The sequence below is a fragment of the Crinia signifera genome, chromosome 2 (genome assembly GCF_055691185.1).
Source record: "Crinia signifera chromosome 2, ASM5569118v1, whole genome shotgun sequence".
Taxonomy (NCBI): Eukaryota; Metazoa; Chordata; class Amphibia; order Anura; family Myobatrachidae; genus Crinia; species Crinia signifera.
The window spans coordinates 260,350,687-260,374,638 of record NC_139218.1 but is presented as its reverse complement, the minus strand read 5'-3'; the positions used below and the strand labels follow the sequence as shown (position 1 = coordinate 260,374,638).

Here is a 23,952-nt window from a genome sequence, read left to right as displayed (position 1 = left end):
GGTGTTATAGAGAGGGTGATAGGAGGATGGTGTTATAGAGGGGGTGATGTGATATGAGGATGGTGTTATAGAGAGGGTGATAGGAGGATACAGTGGTATGATAATATGGCACACAAGTGACGTGTGTGCAGTAGGGCGGCGTTATACAGGGGTACAGGATGAGATAGTGGTGCCCGGCTGGCTCGGTCTCGCAGTACTGGCTGCTGCTACTCGAGCCGCACCGTGGGTCAGCGCATTGGAGGCAGAGCCGTGACCGCAGCAGTAGCAGCTCTTGTAGATTAGCAGCAGCAGACAGTGAGACGCTGCTGGCATAGGCGCGGTGGCCGGGCTGCAGGAGCACAGAGGGGGATGTGGTTCACGGAGGACTAGGTCCCGGTTGCTGGCTTGCTGCAGTGCTCAGTGCCGCTTCCGTTCCCTGTGACTGGGCCGTTCGTCAGTAAATCAAAGCTCGCGGGCCGGCTCCTGATTGGCTGCCGTCCCGCGAGCTCTGATTGGCTGATGGCAGCCCAGTCACAGGGCTACACACTGAGGGGAAGGAGAGACGCGCAATGCGCTCTCCTACCCTAGCGGCGGCGGTGGATTACACGGGGGGGAGTTAGAAAAGGTGGCGAACGGGCAGGCAGGCGGCAGTGGTCGAGCCACCCAATTCGCTTCCGCGAGCGACGGGTTGGTGACCACTGGCCTAGTATATCAACAAATAAATACAATGTTGTTAGGTTGTTGCAAAATGTCTGTAAGCACAAGTCACCAAGCTGACACTATGTAGCGAAGAAATATACACGATATGTAGCCATCTGTCATCTGTTGTTTCACGGCCTTTTGAGTAAATTTTACCATGTAATTGATAGCATAGTTTGAACAGAGGAAGATTACACAAAAAATATATAGTTCAGCAAGTGCCATTAGTTTTTTGCCTAGAAATTTACCTTAATCTGAGACTGTTCTGTTACTTTGGATACACACCTTAATGTATTAATTATCTAAATTTTATCACTACTGTATAGATTTATTATATGTAATCTTTTCAAAACAAGAGTTCCCGACAAAAAAAGAGAGTGCTATTTCTCCCACCTAGCCCAACCAAAGTTTATTTACATACATGTAATGTATGTAGTTCAGTAGATATACATTTGAGAGCTGTGGGAAAAAATTAATACTCACCTAATTCCGGTGTAGATCCCTTCAATCCAAGTAGCATCCAAGAGGTTACAAACAAACCGCTGACCCTTACCAACAGACCAAGGAACAACATGAGTGTTTACACATGCTGCTTCTCCACGTAACTGTAGGGGAATCTGACTGACGTCAGTCAATGGGACTGCCCTCCGCCAATCAGGTGCAAACTCTAGAAGAGCTCTGCACCTGATGCTCTGCACCTGGCTGTTCGCGTCCCATAGAAGCCCTATGTTATGAAAATAGCATGGGCTCCTATTCCCAGCATAGGAAGGAATGTTATGTAAATAACATGGGCTTCTATGATGGGAACTGGCAAATCAGCCTGACACCAATGTTAATTGGAAGGCAACACCATCAATTAACTTTGCAGGTCAAGCTGATTTACCGATTCCAATCATAGGAGCCAATGTTATTTACATAACTTTGAGTCTTACGATGCGAACCACCACAAGAGCCCATGTTATTTTCATAATATAGGCTTCTATGGAACATTAACAGCCAATGAGTAGCAAAGCTCTGGTGCTCGCAGCTGATTTACTGAATGTAGTCCCGTTGACTGATGTCAGTGGGATTCTCCTTCAGGTATGCGGAGGTGCAGCATTTGTAAACACACATGCTGCTCCTACGTCCAGTGGTCCAGGTCATTCTTTTTTTTTTTTAACCCATTGGATACTACTTGGATTGAAGAGGATGAGATCTACACCGGAATTAGGTGATTATTATTTTTTTTTATCCATATCTCCCTAATGGATTTCTTCATGGACAAGGGGACAGATCTACGTGGCAACATAGGTCATTATATGTACAGTATGTATGTGTGTGTGTGTGCAGGTAAGGAATACAACTTTTACTTTCTACAGTGTGTGTGCGTGTGTATTTAATGTAGTATTGGATTTGCTATGGGATTTCAAATTGTTGTTTCACAGCAAAACCTAATATTATATAAACTCTTAATTTTAAACTTCAAAAGCTATCAACTCTGCACCCACTACGCAGGGGTGGGTGCTTCTGCCCTGGCCATGGGTGGCCTGAATGAGGTGAACCCCTTTATTAGGTGGTATTTCCACTCCCCTGGAGATCCCACCCAGGGCTGACCAGTCACAGGATAATGCTTTGGCCACGGGACCTTACGTAATAAGTGACTGTTTGAGCCCTGTGCCGGTTTTAAAAATATGGGGAACACCTACTTTTTTGGCCCCTGTATTTTTGGAACCAGGACAAGTCCAACTTGTTCCACAGTATATAGGAAATATTGAGCTTCCAACACTTACCTTTGCTCTGTGCAACATGTCTCATTGTAGAAAATACAGTAATTTGTAATGTCATTCAGACCCTCTGTTTCTATATTGCTGTCTCTTATCCAGTAGAGTTCTACTGAACGTGAGTTACGAACTGCAGCTTCACATTTCATACTTAGATTGTGTCCTAAGTATTAAATAAAAATGTAATCAATTCTATAAAAACTGTATCATTCTAATAACTTATAATTAAAACTAAATAATAAACAATCTAAAGAATATAGAAGTTATGCAAGTATAAGCAAATCACAGTAGTTGATACTGTATGTCATTTATAAAGCGTCAGTTCATCTTTCAGCCAACATCTTTTAAAAATACATTTTGGGACAGAGGGGCAGATGTATTAAGCCTTAACAAGAGATAAATGCAAGGGTGATAAGGAGAGATAAATGTCCAGCCAATCAGCTCCTTACTGACTTCTTTCAAACACAGTCTGTAACATGGCAGTTAGCAGGTGATTGGTTTATCTCTCCATATCACAATTGCATTTATCTCTTGTTAAGGCTTAATACATCTGCACCCAAATCATTCCTGACGTATCCTGGGTAATGTGTTATTCCTTTGTTGCATCTTCTATCACTAGTAAGATGAGGTCAAAACTGCATTTATTGGGTAATGAAATGCATTTCTTACAAAAGTTCAAGTCATGTCTGCCGATAGTGGGTATTTTTAATCTCCCCCCCCCCCCCCCCCAATTTCTGGAAGACGGAGACGGGATGCTTGTGCGCGCCAGAGGCACGGCGAAAATTGGGGGTGTGGTCTAGCCGAAGGGGCGTGGCCTGTACCATGATTGTATTGTGTACCTGCAGATTGCACATTTTGCAATCTATGCACTATGTAATACCCATTACACATGCCGTAATGCCAATTACACATTATGCCGCACACTGTCATGCCAGTTACACATTATGATGGACTGTGGAGAGTTTACAGTAGGTTATAATATTAGTTGGCCTGTGGAAGGTTTAGAGTTGGACTGTGGAAGGTTTATAGCTGGACTGCATCAAAATATAATAGATTTCAGAGCTGGCTGCCTTACTCGTTTTGAAGTTGCAGAACTACAGGCCAGCAGCTGAACTAGAGTGTGGAATCACAAAGTCTGTCGTTCCACAGTCTAGACAGTAGAGAGCACAAGCTGCCCGGATCCTGCATCTTTGAACAGCTTGCGCGCTCAGACAGTGACTGAGCCGCAGGCTGCTTACACTATTGGACAGCTGAGCCACCTGAGGACAGCCGGGCAGCCCACAACTCTGTCTGTCTGTCACTGCTGTCAATTCGGCCTGCCTGGTTGGTGGCGGCTGTCTTGTCACAGCCTGCTGCCCATGATAGGGACTGTCCCTAGGCCCGTGCCTCACGGGACAAGTGACAAATCCGGCCCTGTACATTTACCCCTTAGAGTCCACAATTAATGAAGGGTGGGCTGACATTTCATTATTCTATTTTCAAATTGATGACTAACTGCAGCTGAACAATAATGATACACGGTACATACCCAACTCGACTTCTGTGGTTATAACTTTTTCAACTCCCTTTATCTTAGGTTTTAAATTTTCTTCTCGACCTATGGTAAATGAAATGCATAAGAATAATGTTAGTTGTAAAATTATTATCACATTGTATATTGTAGTATCAAATAGTATTTTACAAATACTGGGAACAAGGTACGATCGTTCGCCTTCACAAAATCATATTGTTCTGTGTGGGGACATAGTTAATGTGCAAATTGATTTAGAGTTGGGAGTGGAGCATGTAATAATAATAATATTATTTATATTACACTGATCTCTCAATAGCACTCAATGTGCTTTACATTTGCATTTACTGCACAAACTAAGTGTTTGGGTTGTATTATTGGGGGACGCTAGCAGTGGCGGTTTTTACCTACAGTATGGGCTCCCAGGTAATATCCACCACTGTGTGAAGAAAGATGAAGTCTGTGAAATTGCACTGGCTTCACTGTGACTGGCAGTGACTGAGGTGTTCCCTTCCTCCAGGATACCTCTATGTGGGCTGTTGTGTGGCAGCCCATAAATATGGGTTCTGTACATGCGCAGTACTGAGGACAATACTGCGCCGGAACAGGGACCCTGAATATGCATCTGTGGATTGCTTCTGAAGCAGCCTATAGAGGCTGGGGGCCAGCGCATGTGCAGTACCAAAGAAGCCACTGCGCACGAGCCTCATAATTTACCCAGGTAAAGGGCATTGCAGTAGTTTAGTCATGATGCATGCATGATAAAATTAAATTATTCATTCTGGCTGTGTTCCTCAGATGAATGAATGAGGATTTGACTGCTAACTGATTTTTGTTTATCGAGCCACTATCAAGGCAGGGCCATTACTATTGCCGGGCAAACTGAGCAATCACGCAGTGCACTTATGACAATAACGACTGTCTGCTGCAGACAGTATACAATGTAGTCTGGCCGTTTGCATGGAACACTGTAGAAATTGCCCCTCCTAAAATGCCCTCCGGTAAGGTAGTCTTACTACCTTAAGGTAACTGTTATGCCTTTAATTACAGGTTTAATCTGTTAAATCTATTTGTTTCTGTTTTAGCTGTGATTTGTATAATCAACTCCCTCCAGTGGTCAGCACATATAACAAATCTTATCAGATCCATTTCCATTCCCCACGTGAACTTACACAGACATATCTTACATATTCCAGCCTGGTATAGCATTAATAGATGAGTTTATGCCTTTATCTGTGTCACCATAATCCTGTTTATACAAATATGTATGCTAGCGGTATTAGTTACACTATAGCATATCCTTTGTACATGTAATGCCATGTTTTCATGCTTAATGTTATATGTACTGCCCATGTTTGCCTTGTTCTTTTCCATATGCATAATGTAATTGCGTCTTCTCATTATGTTTACAGTTTTACCAACATCAAATAATATCACAATTTCACGTCACCCAACTTCACGTCAACAACACACAATATTGTAATATCTCAACATCACCGCATATTATTTGGGCAGCATGGATGGTGTAATGGTTATCACAGCACTGAGGTCATGGGTTCGATTCCCACCATGGCCCTAACTGTGCGGAGTTTGTATATTCTCCTCGTGCTTGCGTGGCTTTCCTCCGCTTACTCTTTTTCCTCCCACAATCCAAAAATACACTGGTAGGCTAATTGGCTCCCAACAAAATTAACCCTAGAATGTCTGTGTGTGTGTGCGTGAACATGTGGTAGGGAATATAGAGTGTGAGTGGCACTGGGACAGAATCTGATGTGAATGTTCGGTACTCGTGTAGTTTCATGGCGCCAGCATGGCACCGTGCTACTTCCGGGTTCTACGCTCGCCACAAACTATGTTAAAAAAAGTAACTTAACTCCATGCCAACATGGATAGTTCATACCTCCACTATCCATGTTGGCATGGAGTTGATTTTAAATAGCGTGGCAAGCGTAGGGAGCCACCGAGCCCGCAGCGTGGGCGAGCAAAGCGAGCCCCGCAAGGGGACTCAGACGCACAGCGCCATGAAACTACACAAGTACCGAATGTTCAAATATATTCTGTAAAGTGCTGCAGAATATGTATGCGCTATAGAAATAACTGTTATATAAATAATATTAAACAGTATTGTTTATTACATCATCTGTTCAATTATCGCATATGTTGGTGATTCCTTGACTCAATAATAAATGCCGTTCTTCAGACATTGCATCTCAATGGATTATTGGAAAGTAGAGGTGGTTATACTGTAAGCTACTAAGTGGCATAGTGAGAGGCTGAACAGAAACGCCCATTGCAGCAAGGGTATACAGTATCCCTATACAGTATCCCTATTTTGTTTTTACAATGTTTATGGGGAGAGGAGAATAAAAAGGTATGAAAGTATGTCTCAATCTCACAAATACAGAAAATAACATTTTCAAGCAAAAGTTTGTACATGTGAAAGTTATTTATACTTTCTTTTCTTTTCTTAATATTTTGTAGCATAAATGTAAATGATCTTTTCAAGTAAATCATCATGTTCAATAATCTGTAAAAAGGAAAAATGTACTTGCCGTATATTTGTTGGGAGTAAAAGAGGCTGATTCCTCACCATCTGCATCATCAAATGCAGATGTACTGTGTTAACGTCGGCCAAACTCGAAAAGTAATAATTGACGACATCACATGAATGTATCAATTATCACATGCATGGACTTTGGGCCTGATTCAAAGCTGGTTGCAATTTTGCAAAATTTCACAAAACTGCAACCTCCGGCGGTAATTTGTAGCTATTTGCTACACAGCAATGTGCTCACACATGACCCACAGCTCCCTGGCTGCGTAGCCTAGCTGCAAAGCCAGGCACAGGTTGGCAATGTTTCGAGTCACAGTGTCTGCGTTTTATGTCAGGAAGCAGCCGCGGCCCTCCCCGGGAGTGGCCTGGACACGCCTGCATTTTCTGGTCTGCTCCAAGAAAACGTGGAGACCTGAGGATGCTCTGTGCAGGCAGCTCATGCCACCCAGAGGAGGACATGACGGAGCCAAAAGCAGACCTGAAGTCAGATCAATACAGCCCCTGGACTGGCGCCTCAAACTCCGGAGTGTCGGGAGCAGCAGGTGAAGACAGAGCAGAGGCACAGCTCCCAGCACCCAACTACTGAAACTGCCACTGCCGGGTGCCCGTAGCTCCCCTCTACTATCCACTGTGACATATAATGGTGATAAGCAAAACTTGCCTGCCGGGGGTGGGGGGAAGAGGTGTTCTGGGTACTCATAAACTCCCCTGCATGCGCTACTGAAACCGCTGCAGGAAAAACTTTTCTCCCCAAGGCATAGTACATAGAACCCTAAGTTCCCAACATTTCTGAAATCATGGAATCAGACCTGATATAATCAGACCTGATTGCAAAGCAGATTTTTTTAGCAAATGTATGAAACCATGTAGATCTGCAGGTGGGGCAAATGTAACGTGTGCAGAAAGAGTTAGATTTGGACGAGTTATTTTGTTTCTGTGCAGGGTAAATATTGGCTGCTTTATTCTTTTTTTTAAATTCGATAATTTTTATTGAAAATTTTTACATATTACAACTTATACAATGCAATAACAAGAAAAATTGGAAAAATAGAAGATGAAAGAGAGGGAGAAAAAAAAAAAATCAGAAAATAGAGAGAAGAAGGAGAAAAAAAAAAAAGAAGGCAGAAGACAAAATAACATCTGGCAGTGTGCAGCACGGCCCACCCATTGGTGCCATCATCATTTACATACATTCTTTAGGTTTTTTATTTTTTACCATCTAGTCTGGAGATACCTTGGACAGACATATTATCAAAAAGCAATAAACGCATTTATTTCCCAGAACCATGTAATGTATTATAGGATTTGGATTGCTGAATAAAGCATGACAGCCCATCTTGTGTGTTTATAGAGTGTCTACTTGTGTACTGTTAGTCAGAAACACGTGATTACATGTTTCCACTCAGCCCGTGCCCCATGTAGTGTTACCTTACCAAATATACGTTCACAATGCTCGATAGAGCCTAGTCAGACTGACGCATGAGGGGCGAGTCAGCCCATCGGTCCCATATTTTGTGATAAGTTTTTTTGGAGCCCCTGGCAGCATATACAAATTTTTAATGTCTGATCACCAGGTTAGTCAAACCCGTCCACTCTCGCAAGGTAGGACCCTCTGATGCGAGCCATTTTCTAGCCACACATACCTTGGCAAGCGCACATAGGTTGGTCACATATCTTAGCATATATTTATCTGGCCCGTCCACCTCTAATAGTGCCAGAATACATAGTCGTGGGGTGAGAATGTCACGGGGAACGCCCGTGGAGACAATAGAGGAAATTATTTCCTGCCAGAAGGATGTGATTATTGGACAGCTCCACAGCAGGTGCCAAAACGTGCCCCCTGGGGAGCTGCACTTAGGGCATCTGGAGTCAGTCCTACCCCCCATCCTGCACAACCTAATGGGAGTCAAATAAACCCTATGCATCACATATAATTGCACCTGCTGGTATCTAGAGGATGTGGTGGAGATGCGCGGGCTGCTCAGTGCTGTCTCCCAGTCCTCATCAGTAATGGGGCCCAGATCCTGCTCCCACGCCTCCTTAATGGAGGGCAGGCCAGGGGCATGGTGCGCCGCAAGCAGGGCCGCATAGAATCTGGAGACAGCCCCAGGGGGCCCCGTCGACGCCAGCAGACTCCTAACAGGCGAGCCGCTGAACGCCGGGGGGTCACCAGGGAACTGTGTCTGACAGGCATGTCGAAGCTGGAGGTAGCGGAAAAAGTGTATATTTGGCACCTGGTATTCGTCTTTAATTTGTTGGAAAGATTTAAGTATGTTATTTGAATAAATTTGGCCAATCGAGGTGATGCCCCATGTGCCCCAGAACTCTCTAATCTGAAGGCCCTGTAATTCCGGGAATGCTCTAGTGCCATCCAGGGGGGTGTCAGGGTCATGTCCCTTTGTTGACAGGAGTCGACCGGATTGTCGCCACACCAGGATCGCTTGTTTAATTATTGGCATCTTTATTAGCTGTACGTTGTCGCTTAGCAACAACTGCAATGGAGACATACCTGGCAACCTATTTGAAATGAGTACTGTGGGCAGCAGGTCCGCCACGTCCTCGCCGACCCAATCCACCAGCTGCGCCAATTGCGCTGCGATATAGTAGAGACGGAAGGAGGGGACAGCCATGCCGCCACATTCGCGTGTCATTGTAAGGGTATTAAGCTTAATACGTGCCCTCTTGCCGGCCCAAATAATAGAAGAGAGCAGGCTCTCTATCTTCCTGAATGTCTGGAGGGGTATATATATCGGGGAGTGTTGCAATATATATAGGAGCTTAGGCTGGGCCGTCATCTTAATGAGGCTTATTCTCCCTGAAACGGTTAGGGGCAGCTTCCCCCAGACTGCGATCCTAGAGTGCAGGTAGGCCAGTTGGGGTTGAACATTAAGGGAGACGTACTGGGACGGTGTATTAGAGATGCAGATCCCCAGGTATTTAAAAGAGTTAACCCACTGGAGGGGAAGCTGGATTGCGGGATTTGCTGGGACGTCCCCTGAGAATGGTAGAACACAGGACTTATCCCAATTAATTTTTAGGCCAGAATAAGTGCCGAACGTGTCAATTATTTCTAACAAGGGAGGCATAGAGGCAGCGTAACTGGAGATGAATAGCAAAATGTCATCCGCATATAGCGCAATTTTTTCCTCCAGTCGTCCCACCCTAAACCCCTTGACCGCTGGTGACATACGTATCAGGCAGGCCAGGGGTTCCACCGCGATAGCAAACAGAGTGGGCGATAGGGGGCATCCCTGGCGTGTTCCCCTCTCTAGATTGAATGAGGAGGACACGAACCCATTTACAGAAACCCTAGCTCGCGGGGAGGCATACAACATACGAACCCATCTAATATATGTAGGGCCAATCCCCACTTTTGTCAGGGTATGCCAAAGGAATTCCCACTCAATTGAGTCAAATGCCTTGGCTGCGTCCAGTGAGACCACAATTGAAGTGTCCGCATCCCCGCGCGGGTTCTGCAAATGGGTATAAAGCCTACGTACGTTGATCATGGTGGACTTGCCTGGCATAAAGCCAGTCTGGTCGCTGTGGATAATTTTGGAGATCACCGTGTTGAGGCGAAGTGAGAGTATTTTGGCAAGAATTTTTATGTCTGTGGGGATCAGGGAGATGGGCCTGTATGACTCCACTAAGCATGGATTCTTATCCGGCTTCAACAGTACCACTATATTTGCTTCGAGCATGGATTGAGGCAGGGAGCCGTGGGTAAACACCTCATTATATAAGTTCAATAAAATAGGGGCATAGAACGAAATATGTTTTTTGTAGAGGTCTATAGGAAGGCCGTCAAGGCCTGGGGCCTTGCCAGCTGGGAATGATCTGATGGCTATCTCCACCTCCTCCACCCGGAGGGGCATATCAAGAGCCTCCCTGTCCTCCGATGTCAGTGAGGGCATATCAATTTGATCTAAGTAGTCCTGTATAGCCTGGGCATCGTAGATCAACTTGGAGCTGTATAGGGTTTGGTAATAGTCTACGAATTGACCCACAATATCCTGAGTGTTTGTGTACGAGACTCCCTGGGGGGACAAGATCCTGCACACGGTGTTACTAGATCTTTCTGAGTTAGCCAGCCGCGCCAGGTAGCTGCCGGGCCTGTCCCCAAATGCATATTGAGAGTGTCTAGTGTAAAGTAGTTTATATTTGGCTTTTTCCTCAAGGCACTCCACCCACGCCTCCTGTGCAAGTAGCCACTGGCGCCTGGACGAATCCAGGCCATCCTTCAGGTATTGTTCCTCCCTATGTTGGCATGTGGATTCTAATTCCATTTCTCTCTGTTTATATGATTTTTTAAGGGCAGCTATTTTCTGTATCAGTGAGCCTCTGGTGTGGGCCTTGAAGGCATCCCACACCACTGCTACCGATGCCGTGTCTCTGTTTAGTTCCAGGAACTCCCCCCAAGCACCCACCAGGTCTTCTCCAGTGCCTAGACCCTCCAACCAGAACTTGTTAAGTTTCCAAAATGACTGGCCTCTGTCGCCTCCCAGCTGAACATCAAGGGTCAGGGGCGAGTGATCGGATATGCCTCTGGGTTCATAGCCGACAGAGTGGACACCGGGGAGGAGGGATCGAGACACCAAGGCCAGGTCAATTCTAGAGAAGGTGGAGTGCGTGGAGGAGAAACACGAGAACTGTTTGGCAGTGGGATGTCTATGTCGCCATGCATCCTCCAGACCCATGCCCTCCACCATTGCCCTGAACTGTTTGTGTCCAGACCTCACCAGCACTCTGGAGGCGTGGTGTACATCTAGTGTCGGGTCTAAGATATTGTTATAGTCCCCCACGCTAATGATGGGTGTGTCAGGGCAGTCTGCAACAAATTCCGCGGCCTGTTTAAGTACTTCGGCCGAATAAGGGGGGGGTACATATATGGCAAGCAGCAACAGGGGGATGGAGTGTACAGCGCACAGCAAAAACACATATCTGCCCCACTTGTCAGTCTTAACCTTCTCCACACTAAAAGGAACATTTTTGCGAATCAGGACTGCCACTCCCCGGGAGGAGGAAGTATGGGACGAGTGATATACCCCGCCAATCCATGGCTTCTTAAGTGACATAACCTTGGTGCCCATCAGGTGTGTTTCCATCAGACATATTATATCAGCTTTATATTTACGAATTTGGTTAAACACCAAGGAACGTTTAATTTTGTCATTGAGACCACGGACGTTCCATGAGGTGATCCTAACTACGTTGGGAGCCATAAAACAGTTCTAAGGTCAGAATCGTAGTCTAGCAGCACATTGAATCTGGTTCTCCACAGACTCCAGTGTATGCATAGTAATATTAACATTGGGTTACCGCATGCACATAACATAATAAGAGAAAAGAAAAATAGAAAGAAAGAAAAGGACAAAGACAAAATACTCAAAGAGGACCAGCTTACAATCTGAGTTATCCTACAACTACCCCAACATCCCCCCACCCTGCATGTCTCCCGGAACTTTGACATACTTGGATCCCTGAACTATTAAGTCCCTTGGGGAAAGGAAAAAAAAAACCCTTTCCTCCCTTAAGCAGTAACAGTTAACTAAACATTTCTAATAAACCGTGGGCAAAGAATATAATGACTATCAGGGGCAGGTTGCAGACCTAGCCCACCTACATTTATACATACGCTCTTTCAACACAGGATTAAGTCTGTCGCAGCACAGAGGGTGGAGTCCGCAATGTTATGTAGTGACAGTCAGATGTTTAGGCCCAGCAGCAACTTCTTAGTAGTATAACGGGTAGTAGAAAGCCAACACACTCAGGCATCATCCAGCACGGCCCGTCTGGCCGGTCTTGTGGTGTCCAGCCATACTGATGCCTCCTTTGGGGTAGCAAAAAACTTTGACTCGCCGTCCACGATGACCCTCAGCCTTGATGGAAACAGCATGGAATAGGATAGATTGAGATCTCTCAGGCGTCTCTTGACTTGAGCATATTGAGCCCGACTTTTCTGCACCTCCACCGCAAAGTCTGGGAATATCGATACCCGTTGACCATTCCAAGTTAGTGGACCTTTGGTGCGGTTTACTTTCAAGACCATATCTCTGTCTCTGTAATGGAGGAGCTTAGCAATGAGGGTACGGGGGGGGGCACCCGGTGGAAGGGGGCGCATAGGAACGCGATGAGCTCTTTCCACAGAGAAAAAGGGAGAGAAAGTATCCGTGCCATAAGTATCCCGGAGCCATTTCTCAACAAAGGCCTCAGGGTGTATACCCTCCTCCTTCTCCGGAAGACCCACTATTCGGATATTGCTTCTCCGTAGTCGCCCCTCCATGTCCAGCAGCTTGGTCTGAATGGAGGCAACTTGCGAGGATATGTCAGAGACCCTGTCGGTAAGAGGCGAGAATCTATCTTCCAATGTGGACGTACGAGCCTCCACTTCGCCCATTCTCTCCCGGACCCTCTGTAGGTCATGATGGATGATGGACAGGTCCGACTGAACCTGGCCCATCTTTTCTGTCAGCCTCTTTTCGCTGGAGGTCACGGCCTCCAATACTTTTTGCAGGGCATCTTCAGGACCCTCAGCTACCGGAGGTATTGAGTGCTGTGGGGAGGGTGCACGGGAGGAGGACTGATGTGACTCATCCGTGTCTGGTGCCTCTGAAGCTGTACGTGGGGTTCTTGCGAATTTTTCCAGCTGGGCGGCCGCCGAGCTGCGGTTAGTCTTCCCCATGCTGTCAACTGAGGGCAGGAGACTCCGCGGTCCCGCGAGCTGTGATCGTAAGGGGCCTAGTAAATGAATATACTGGCGTGGGCTGTGGTTGCCTAGGAAGGCTATATGTGTGTGGATGACAGGCACACAGGAGAAAGGAGGATATTCAGTCTGTCGTGTGCAGTGTAGCCTGTACTTTGATGGCAGATGGGCTGACAGTGAAGCGCAGAGGCACAGGAGTACAGGAGGCCCTGGACAAGTGGATGGTGTGTAGCTAGGCCTCTGGGGCACGCTTTGCAGCGCAGTTGTTACTCACTGTGTTCTCCTGTGCCTGTCTCCCCTGCTTCTGTGTGTTGCTGCTGGGAGCGCCCGGCAGCACTGACTCTGCCTCTCCCAAGATGGCGCCCGGGTCACAGCGCCGGGCCTGGAGGGTCCTCCACTCAACCCCGCTGTCTGTGGGCTGCTGTCCGCTGATGCCAGGCGGCCAGGCAGGGGGGGCCGCGCCGTCACACGATGTTAGAGACGGGCGCCGCGACCTCTCCCCTTCCCAGCGCGATCCAAGATGGCGCCCGGACCCGGCCGCCGATGACTGGCAGGGAGCCGCGGGGAGCAGACAGTGCCTCGAGGTAGCCGGCGGGTGATATAGGGCTCCGGAGTGCCGGGGGGACTCTATCCTCCTCCTCCTTCTTCCACCGCCAGACACTCCAAGCCGGGGATAGCGGGTAGCAGCTCGCCTACCTCCTCACCAAGATGGCGCCCAGGTCCAGATCCAGCGCCGGGGGGAGAGCGCTATGTATCTCCAGGGGTCGGCGGGCGGACACTGCGGGGTCTTCAGGGGTGTCAGGAGAGCCTGCTGCCTTCTCCACCTCGACTGCCAGGTATTTTTAACTGTTTTAGAGCGGTGCCAGGATCTTTTTAGGATTTTCAGGGCAGGAGCTGCAGAAGCACACAGCCGCTCACATGCCCAGCGAAGCCACGCCCCGGCTGCTTTATTCTTACACTGCAATTTAGATTTCAGTTTGAACACACCTCAGCCAACCTAACTCTCTCTGCACATGGTACATCTGCCCCCCCCCCCCCCCCCCCCTTCTCGCGAATTGAGGTAAAAATTGTACTTTTTGCCACGAAAATCGTATATTTTGACTTGGCGATTCTTGGTCACACTTCAGTTTGCATCAAGATGTTTTCCCATTTTAAAGTTTACAACTCGCAAATGTAATAGGGTGTGATTTTTGGTAAACATTACCAACAATCGCCCCAAAAAGAGACCTGGTTCTGACTGGCAAATTTGACAGAACCATGCATAGATCATTGATATCTGCGCATGGTTCTGTCTTAAACAATTTTGTTAAAGTTAAAATAAAAAAAATGTTGGGAGCACCGGGCTCATTGAGCCGGACCTGGTTCCAAAAAATACGGGGAGACAAAAAGCGTGGGGGTCCCCCCCGTATTTCTGAAATCAGCCCAACTCTTGGACCGGTCCTGATTTAAAAAATACGGGGGACAGAAAACTGGGGGTCCCCCATATTTTAAAGCCAGCACTGGGTTCCAACAGACGTCACGAACCCTCCTCAAAAACGCCTTGGCATGCCTGAGTTTTTTTGTCCAAAAAACGTCAGGTTTCCACCACAAAGTGCCAGTTTCTTGTCAGTCAAACTGCGGCTCCATTGTGTTTACAAACCATATGCATTTTCAGTCACTAATTGCCCTTGCACATGCATGATGCATACAGTACACATGCCCAGTTCTTTGATGATTGCTTGATTTGCAAATTCACTGATTAACAACCCATGCTGAATTAGCCTCCAAATTAATGTATCTATTTCAAACAATCCCATAGTTAGTTTCAAGAAAATGTATCAACCGGGTCAATTCTATGATCTTATTATGTACAGTATATGGAAAGGCCACACCTCCAGATTGGTTATAGTTGATTGACGAGATCGGGAAGTATAGTGGCCCTGAGGTACAGGAATTATGCCTGTTTATTAGCACAGATTAGTGACTGGTCACTACCTCACACACCAAACGCAAACCCTGGGAAGATTTAGAGAGAATGATGCTACCCTACTATTTTCGTATAGAATTGATATAGACTTCTAAACAATTACATACTTTATTGACTGACACTCCCCAAGCCATATCTGATTAGTCTTAAGCATGTGGGGCTACAGTCGTTTTTTACTAAAGATCTCTATTTACCCGCTCGCACCCTGTCCATATCTTCCCTTTGCCCTTCCCTGCCTACTCCCTGATTTGAATGTATGAGAGGGTGTTAATTAGTACGTTTACTGTGTCTATTGGTCGATAGTAAAAAGGTCAACATGCACTAGGTCTACATTGACAAAATATTGACAAAAGGAAAATGTTGACGTGGAAATGGTTGAAGCAGGGAAAAGTTGACATGAGTTTTTATGTTTTACATGTGTCAACATTGACCCCAATTAGTGTAACGCACAGCTCGCTTTGCTCACCAAGCTTTACCGTTCTCACTAATAGTCGACATGGAACATAAGGAATGAACAAGTTGGTTAGAAAAAAGAAAATTATAAAAAAACTCATGTCGACCTTTTCAAATGTCAACCACTGGCATGTTGGCCTCTTGTCTTTGTCCACCTAGTGCATGATGACCTTTAGACAATAATGGTAGACAGAAAATTGGTCACATTTACACGTATTAGCCATTGGATCTCTAGTATGCTTCTCACTTCTGGAGCTTTACATCTTCCACCACTTAAGATCCTATGTAAGTTATTGAATGGTAATTTTAGAAGTTCCATAAGAATTTGGTACTCCATATACCAGGGTAACAAGATTGCAGATAAATCATCAGCATAACTGCTGTGGGAATCTGATTTGCAAATTAAATTCATACCTCAGCAATGAGAGTTGGTGGACAGGAGCTCCATCTGACAGGGACGCACAAGCGTCTCATATGCAAGCACGTTCTCGTCAGCAAGGCGGCGGGGAGTGACTTCCCTGCCTGTCTCCGCTTCAGGGAGATGAGCAGGGCGAGTGGGGGCTGCGGGGGAGCTGGCAGAGGGCTCAGACAGAGAGAGGCTCCCCCTACTGTCGGATGCCGCGCAGCCGCGATTGGCGGTTCTATCACCAGGAGCAGCTCCATTGAGAGCTGCTCTATCTGTAGATTACAGGTATATTTTACTCTGACCAAACTTCATAAACTTTGGCCTTTCCAATCAAATTTTGTTGGAGGAACTCTATGGAGATTGGAGATATTCACTATGTATTTTGGAGCTGTCCTAAGATCCGCACATTGGGCCTGATTAAGACTTGATCGCACGACCACAAATTGGTATGGACAGCCATCAGTTTAGCCTCTGCCCAGCTCCTCTGCCCTGGGCAAGCTGTGCGAATGGATGTGTTTGGTTGCACATACTGTACTTTCGCACCCCAGTGAAAACTTCCAAATCCTGTAGTAAGCTGCTAACCATCAAATCATTTTTACACTGGGCACCAGTCATCGCAGCCGCTGCTTAGCCTAGGACTAATTCAGCAGCTGCACCGAAAACAGGCATATCCGTACTGCTACTGACGTCACACACCCTCCCCCTAACAGGCTCTGCCACACCAAATATTGGTCTTTTTTTAAGTGGGAAACAATTTAAAAGACTCACTGCAAAAGCTGATTACTCACTGACAGATATATCGGGCATGTTGTTGTACACAATGTCTGTTCGTTTGTGACTAACTTCACAACTGGGCAGATGAATTTACATGTGAACACCCATTTGGCACACCGTTGGCTCCTTGTGCGGGTGAACAGGTGGTAATTGTCCGTACACACAGTACAATGCACAGATATATCACAGCGAACACAATATGCCTGTGAATGACATCATCCACAGACATATGACTGGCACACATTGGCCGATCGCTATCGGCCAATATATCTGCCAGTGTGTACCCAGAATAGTAGTCCAGGTTTTAGTGATATCAATGTTTGTGCACAGATGTTGAATTAAAATAACTGAAGTATTAATGAAGTCACCTGTGGTCAAGTATGGATAATTTTTAAACCGGGATTGTTATTGTGCATTGAACACTGTGGTTGGAAACCCCTGTCCCCCTGGATTTATTTAAAGCTCTAACTTTGTGAACTGACTGTCAGCCATGAACCACTAATGGGCAAATTTATCACTATCTGCATCATCAGATGTGGATGTGCTGAGATAACATCAGCCCTGCATCACACGCATGTATTAATTATTGCATGCAGGGACAGAGATTGTGATAAAGCTCTGTCCCTGTGATGCATCTCCGCAGCATTATTGGGGTATTTTTCATGAAAAATTCCACAATGCACCAGTGCCTGTGACATTACTGCTACTGCCACCAGCAGCTCCTCCCAGTCCATATGACCCTCCCTCTGGTAATACACAATGCCTCTGGGTCCTGTCCTTGCGCTGCTTTCGCTAGTTAGAGACAGAGAAAGCTGTGTAAAAGCCCCTAATTAATCATCACATAAGCCATGTGATTCGCTAGCTGAAGATGGAAAATGTGATCTGCTTTACTATAAAAAATTGTGAATTAAAGGGTTTGAAGCAGCTTTTCATAAAAAGGGTTTTAGTAAAAAATAATGTTGATAAATAGAGCCCTAAATTTAATAGAAATGTTAAATGTAAACACAGCTTTTGCCATTGGCGTAAGTAAAATTTGAGCGCCCCCACGCCACTAAAATTTGTGCACCCCCCTCACTTCTGCATCTGCCGCCGCCTGGTCAATTGCCGGCCTCCCGGGACCAGCAGATCCTCCTATCTGTGGTCCCAGTGCTCCTAATGTTAGAATGTCACTTGCAGCCTTACAGCAGACCGTAATTTAGGATGCAAGAGGAGGTTGCCACCTCCTCTAGCATCCTTAGTAACTGTCTGCTGTGAGGGGGGTGGCCATTTTGCAAGTGAAATTTTAACAGGAGTAGTGCCTGGACTGCAGACAGGAAGCTCTGCTGGTCCCGGCAGGTCAGCAGCAACATGTTCGGTGGTGGCGGCCACATTAACAGAGCAACATTAGCTTCCGCAGACCCTGCAGCGCCCTAACTTACCTAGTGCCTCCAAGCCACCTCGGGATATGCAGAGCTTTTGTTACGCAACTGGCTTTTGTTCTATTGGACATCTTTCGCGTTGAAGAGCACAACTTGTTAAATGCATTAAAAAGTGTATTAAAAAAGTTTTTAATCCTGCAGTATTGTGTGTACCTTTCAAACAGATTTGGTATGAAATGCCCGCGGTCGGAATTCCGACGGTCGAAATACCAACGCCAGAATCTCGACCGCCGAAATGCCGACAAGGGGGGGCCGTGGATCGCCCACCCTTGCGGGCTTGCTACGCACAGCACACTATTTTATTCTCCCTCAAAGTGCCGGCATTTCGTCGGTCGGGATTGCAACGTCGGTATTTCGTCCGCCTGGATTCCGACCGCCGGCCCTTTCAAACCCAGCAACCCTCAGTAAGGGAAATTATTATGTAATTTACTCATATACTGTAAAGGAGGCATACATCGAGACGATTTGGTACGATTTCGGCCGATTGCGATCAATCGGCCCGTTAAATCGAACCAAATCGTTTCTTCATGACATGGCGTCGGGTCCGATGCGCGGTCCCGTGCATATCGGACCCGGCCCCAGGGGTCGGACCGGCGGGACATAAGATCCCTCGCAATCGATGGGGCGGACGCAGCGCTGGGGCGGTGACCAGAATCATCATCAGTGTCCACTCACTGTGTCCAGCGCCGTAGCGGGCGGGCAGCCGCGGCAATTACAACTTTAAAATAGCATGTCAAATGACTGCCCTGCTAATGATTGGCTGAGATAGAGCACTCTCAGCCAATCAGTGGCCTCCCTCTGCGGGCGCTGATTGGCTGAGAGTGCTCTATCTCAGCCAATCAAAAGCCGGAGAGTCATTTGACACATTATTTTGAAGATGTAATAGCCGCCGCTGCCCGCCCGCTGCAGCGCTAGACAAAGTAGTGAGTCTGATTAACGCTGCTGCCCCACTCCTTCCTCCCCATCCGGCCACTCATTTGAGAGCCACTGCTGCCCGCCCCCACTGCTCCTCACCGCCCTGCAGCTCCCTGTTATTTTTTTTTTTTTTTTACATGTGATAAATCGCATGCGATTTATCACATGTAAAAAATGGCACCTCAAGTCCTAATCGCATGTGAGCCTCCCGGGGAGCTGCCGGACGGCTCGGAGAATTGGGTCCGACTTGTCCTTAGGACAAGTCGGCTCTATGTATGGGGGCCTTAAGAGGGTATTCAATTAGTTTCATTTTTTGGGATAGCTAAAAAACAGAACTAATTAGATGCCTGACTTGTGGCCATTTTTGCCTCTATTGAAGGCACTTTTCACCCATGCCTTTTAATTTTTTTGTGGTGCAAAATAACACTAAGGCCTTATTCAGATCTGATCACAGTACAAATTTGTTTTGAAAATGGGCAAAACCATGTGCACTGCAGGTGAGGCAGTTGTAACATGTGCATAGAGAGTTACATTTGGGTGGGGTGTGTTGAAATTGAAATCTAAATTGCAGTGTAAAAATAATGCAGCCAGTATTTACCCTGCACAGAAACAAAATAACTCACACAAGTCTAACTCTCTCTCCACATATTACATCTGCCCCACCTGCAGAACACATGATTTTGCCCATTTTCCAAACAAATTTGGGTTCTTGTGTAGTTTCACGGTGCCTGCATGGCACGTGCTACTTCCGGGTTGTAAGCTCGCCAAACTAACTTAACTCCATGCCAACGTGGATAGTTCATACCCCCACTATCCACGTTGGCATGGAGTTGATTTTAGAAAGCGTGGCGAGCGTAGCTAGCCACCGAGCCCGCAGCGTGGGCGAGCGAAGCGAGCCCCGCAAGGGGACTCAGACGCACGGCGCCATGCTGGCGCTGTGAAACTACACAAGTACCCAAATTTGTACTGCGATCAGATCTGAATAAGGGCCTAAAAGTGTAGAAAACTGACACAATTTTACCCAGAAAGAGACAAAAACACTTGGGTCTCTGGCTAATTCGCTTCGTTTTTTACCACTGCTGAATTTTTCACCTAGGTAAAAAATCAGCTCTCCGTTTGAATAAAACAAAACCCCTTTTGCCCTTGAAAAAAAGAAAAAAGTGTAAATTTTTCGCCCGGGGCAAAAGATCACCACTAATTGAATACACCCCCAGAAAGCCCCCCCCCCATCCCCACACAAATTACATATGGCGAAAATACCAGATACCCACTATTAAAAATATAATTTTTATCAAAAACAAATCAAACAGGCACATAGATGAATATTGTAGAAAATAAAGCACGTACCTAATTCCAGCAGACATGAAAGCACAGCAAGAAAGCAGGCTATTCCCTTAAACATAGTTTTCTCTTTGCAGGTTAAACTATATTGTGGTTGATCTTTAACCAGCACTCAGATAGAATACCGTTTGGCACTCACCAGTACACTCAGCAATTATGTTGGTTTCCTGTACACCGGCATGTGAGAATTCACATGCAATTCATGCTCTTTTTTTTTTTTTTTTTAAGGAAGCAATTTTGAAACGATTGATATTGCAGTTTATGCTGTGAGAAAATGTGGGGTAATCTTTCAATTGTATTTATGAAAACATTGTTGCATGTTTTGTACAGCTTTTAGAAATGTATTGATTCAAATTGGTTTTGGTTTCTTGTGAATTGATACACATAACAAAGATCATGCAATTTGGACCTATTTTTGTTCCTGCCGTGTTATAAACATGGATAACATTAATTTCCAGTCAATTTGACAACTTCACAGCTCACAATATTTTTCATCAATATTGGTCATAGGCTGCAGTGTGGCTAAGCTGAGCGTCAGAGCAGCAGCACAAGCACACGGCAAATGGCAGTATGAGGGGAAGTTTTCTGAATATGACATATATTGAACTGGATATGACATATACTGAGGTGCATATGACAATGTGAGATGGATATGATATAATGTGAGATGGATATGATTTACAACAAGATGCATATGACATACAGTGATATGGATATGACATGATGTAAGATACTGTAGATGTTATATACACTGAGATGAATGTGACGTACAGTGATATAGATTTGACATACAGTGATAAAGATATGACATCATGTGATATGGATATTATATATGGAGATGGATATTATATACAAGATGGATATGACACACAGCGAGATGGATATTATATTTACTGAAATTGATATTCACTGAAGGATCATTTTGGAAAACAGCCTTGACCTTCTTTTGCATCTTGGGAACATCATTAAATATTTTTTTTAATACATTAAATTCTTAATAAATTAAATTTGTTAGTAAAGAATCTGTCCCTAAATTAGAGCAACATGGGATTAACCCCATCAGCACCATGCAGGCTGTGTATTTGCACATTACCTGGCAAGGAGGGCTGGTCATACGGATTCAGTATTGAATCCCGGCGGTCGGGATCCCGGCGTTCAGAATCCCGACGCCGGAATCCCGACGTTCAGAATCCCGACGCCGGAATCCCGACAGCCGAAATGCCGACAAGGGGGGGACGTGGATCGCCCCCCCTTGCGGGCTCGCTGCGCTCGCCACGCAGCGGGCCCGGTGCCTCGCTACGCTCGGCACACTAATTTATTCTCCCTCCAGGGGTGTCGTGGACACCCCAGGAGGGAGAATGTGTCGGCATTTCGGCGGTCGGGATTCCGGCGTCGGGATTCTGAACGCCGGGATTTTAACTGCATCCCGGTCATACAGTATGGAGACGCATACATAGGTCAGGTTGGGGTGATATATACATATCCCATATGTGTGGGCAGCTAGGACAGGGCGTTACATCAAGGATATGTATTCATCTACGTGACTCTGAAGGAACTGAGGGCCTGATTCAGACCCGGTCGCTAAGCGTTGTTTTGCTGCCTAGCGAGCGGGTAAGTGCTGCCCAACCATATAGAAAATCAACTTGTGTGCATGGACACCATATAAGTTTAGCAAGCCCCCTGAAATGGCTCACTGCGCTCGCCAAGCGTTGGGTACGCTGCCTCGCTGCACTCTGCAAACTATTCTGTTCTCCCTCTATGTCCGCTGGGATGGTAAAACATGAACAAGTTGGTTTAAAAAATGTGGTTGTCAGGAAATTGAATGCATTGGGATGTCTAACTAATCCGTGTCTAATTTATGTCAATGTCTAACTAATCCATGTCTAATTTATGTTAATGTCTAACCTTACTTGTAGACCTACTGTATTGACTGTCTGACTAGACATGGTCTGTCAGCCAACTGGAACCCATACCAAAGGCATTAGCTACAGTTTATTAATTCTCCAAAATGTATATTAAGTATTTACAAATCCTTGTGTGGAACATGTCTTAGAACACGTATATTAAAAATAATGTATTTTATTTACATGAAAATCTTTATATACCCATTACTGCTGTAACAGAAACACCATCACTGTACCAAACATGTACCACATGGACACTGCCAGAGACATGAAACATAAATATTGATACATTAGGATTAAATATATATATATATAAATATATATATATATATATATATATATATATATTGACAAGAACACTGGAGTAGTGTTTGAGGGCAAGTATATTTGTCCCAGGTTCTTGTCCTACACCTTTTAGAAACAGGTGTTTTGCCTCACAGAGGGCAAATCAGCAAGCAAGCTGTAAAAAGGCTGCCAGAGTGAACAGTGTGAGAGGATTGCCTGGGAGATTGCAGAGTCTCTGTGTGAGAAGCAAACCTGCCTTTTACAAGTGAGCCACCCATTGTTGACTGGGAAACTTTGTATTTTTCTTTAGTGACAGTTAGGAGCACCCTGTGTATAGTTAGTGCCGGACAGGCAAGGTATTTTCTTTTATGTTTATTTTGTTTTCTGCTGAAATAAAACTGGTTGCGGCCAGTTGTACCACAAAGACTGGACTGGTGTGATTACTCAGCTGCTGTTGGCTGCCTTATACCCCAGGAAAAGGCATCCAAATTCCCCTACAGTGTTACAATATATATATAAATTTTTAATAAAATTACATGTTACATTTGGCCTATACAGGAGCCCAGCCCCGCGTTGCTAGCCCCCCGGGAACTGGAGATACCGCCGGGCAAAGCTGGGACGTTTTCCTCATAGGATAGCATGGGACCCATTAATTCTTACCCCCACCCAGTTCCGACTGCTGCCAGTTCCCCCCCTGGAATCTCATTCGAACCCAAATCGCTCGGTCTTCAATCTGATACCAAGGTTTATATGGGTTAACTGGTTCCAGAGATATTGTGGATAAACTGATTTATTTATTTCTGAAATGTAATTTCATGGCTGCTCATGTTCTTTGAGGGCAGATTTCTCTGGAATTTTCATTGGACCAAAATCTTTCAAAGCCCACTTAAAAGTTCTTCAATATGATACTGGTCTCATGTCAATCAGTCAGTTGGTTCCGAAGATACAGTATAACCAGTTAAACTATATAGCCGGTTAAAGGGGGGGATTTCTCTCCCCTTTACACCAGAAAATGCAGGGACTAGGCTGGTGTAAAATGTCCCTGCAAGATCCTGGGACCACATTCCTGGGTAAGTCCCTGCATTTTCTGATGTGAAAGGGCTATTATTTCAAATGGCCGGGACCTGCAGTGCTCTGAATAAAGCCGGCCAGCCCCCCACTCTCTGCCCGGCTATCAATGGCTGTCACTTCTTCCAGTGGCGGCTGTCCCCCAGTTACCGCGAGCTTGTATTCCTTTTGGCAATGAGCATGTAATCCCAGATGGCAATGAGCATGGAACCCCTGG

General features: G+C 45.8%; 1 protein-coding gene across 3 annotated transcripts in view; it reads right to left on the bottom strand.

Moving 5' to 3' along the window:
* LOC146060773 (interleukin-18 receptor 1-like) overlaps positions 1–23,952 on the bottom strand; it is a 106,194-nt gene that overhangs the window by 15,351 nt on the left and 66,891 nt on the right. For 2 of the 3 annotated variants that reach the window (XM_083174390.1, XM_083174389.1), the window contains 2 exons: positions 3,967–4,035; positions 2,448–2,601 (listed from right to left, as the gene is read on the bottom strand). In XM_083174390.1, coding sequence (XP_083030516.1) covers positions 2,448–2,587 — 140 coding nt within the window. In that variant the 5' untranslated portion in view covers positions 2,588–2,601; positions 3,967–4,035. Of the gene's footprint in view, positions 1–2,447; positions 2,602–3,965; positions 4,036–23,952 lie in introns of those variants that run through there. The other variant, XR_014470478.1, reaches the window with a different exon arrangement.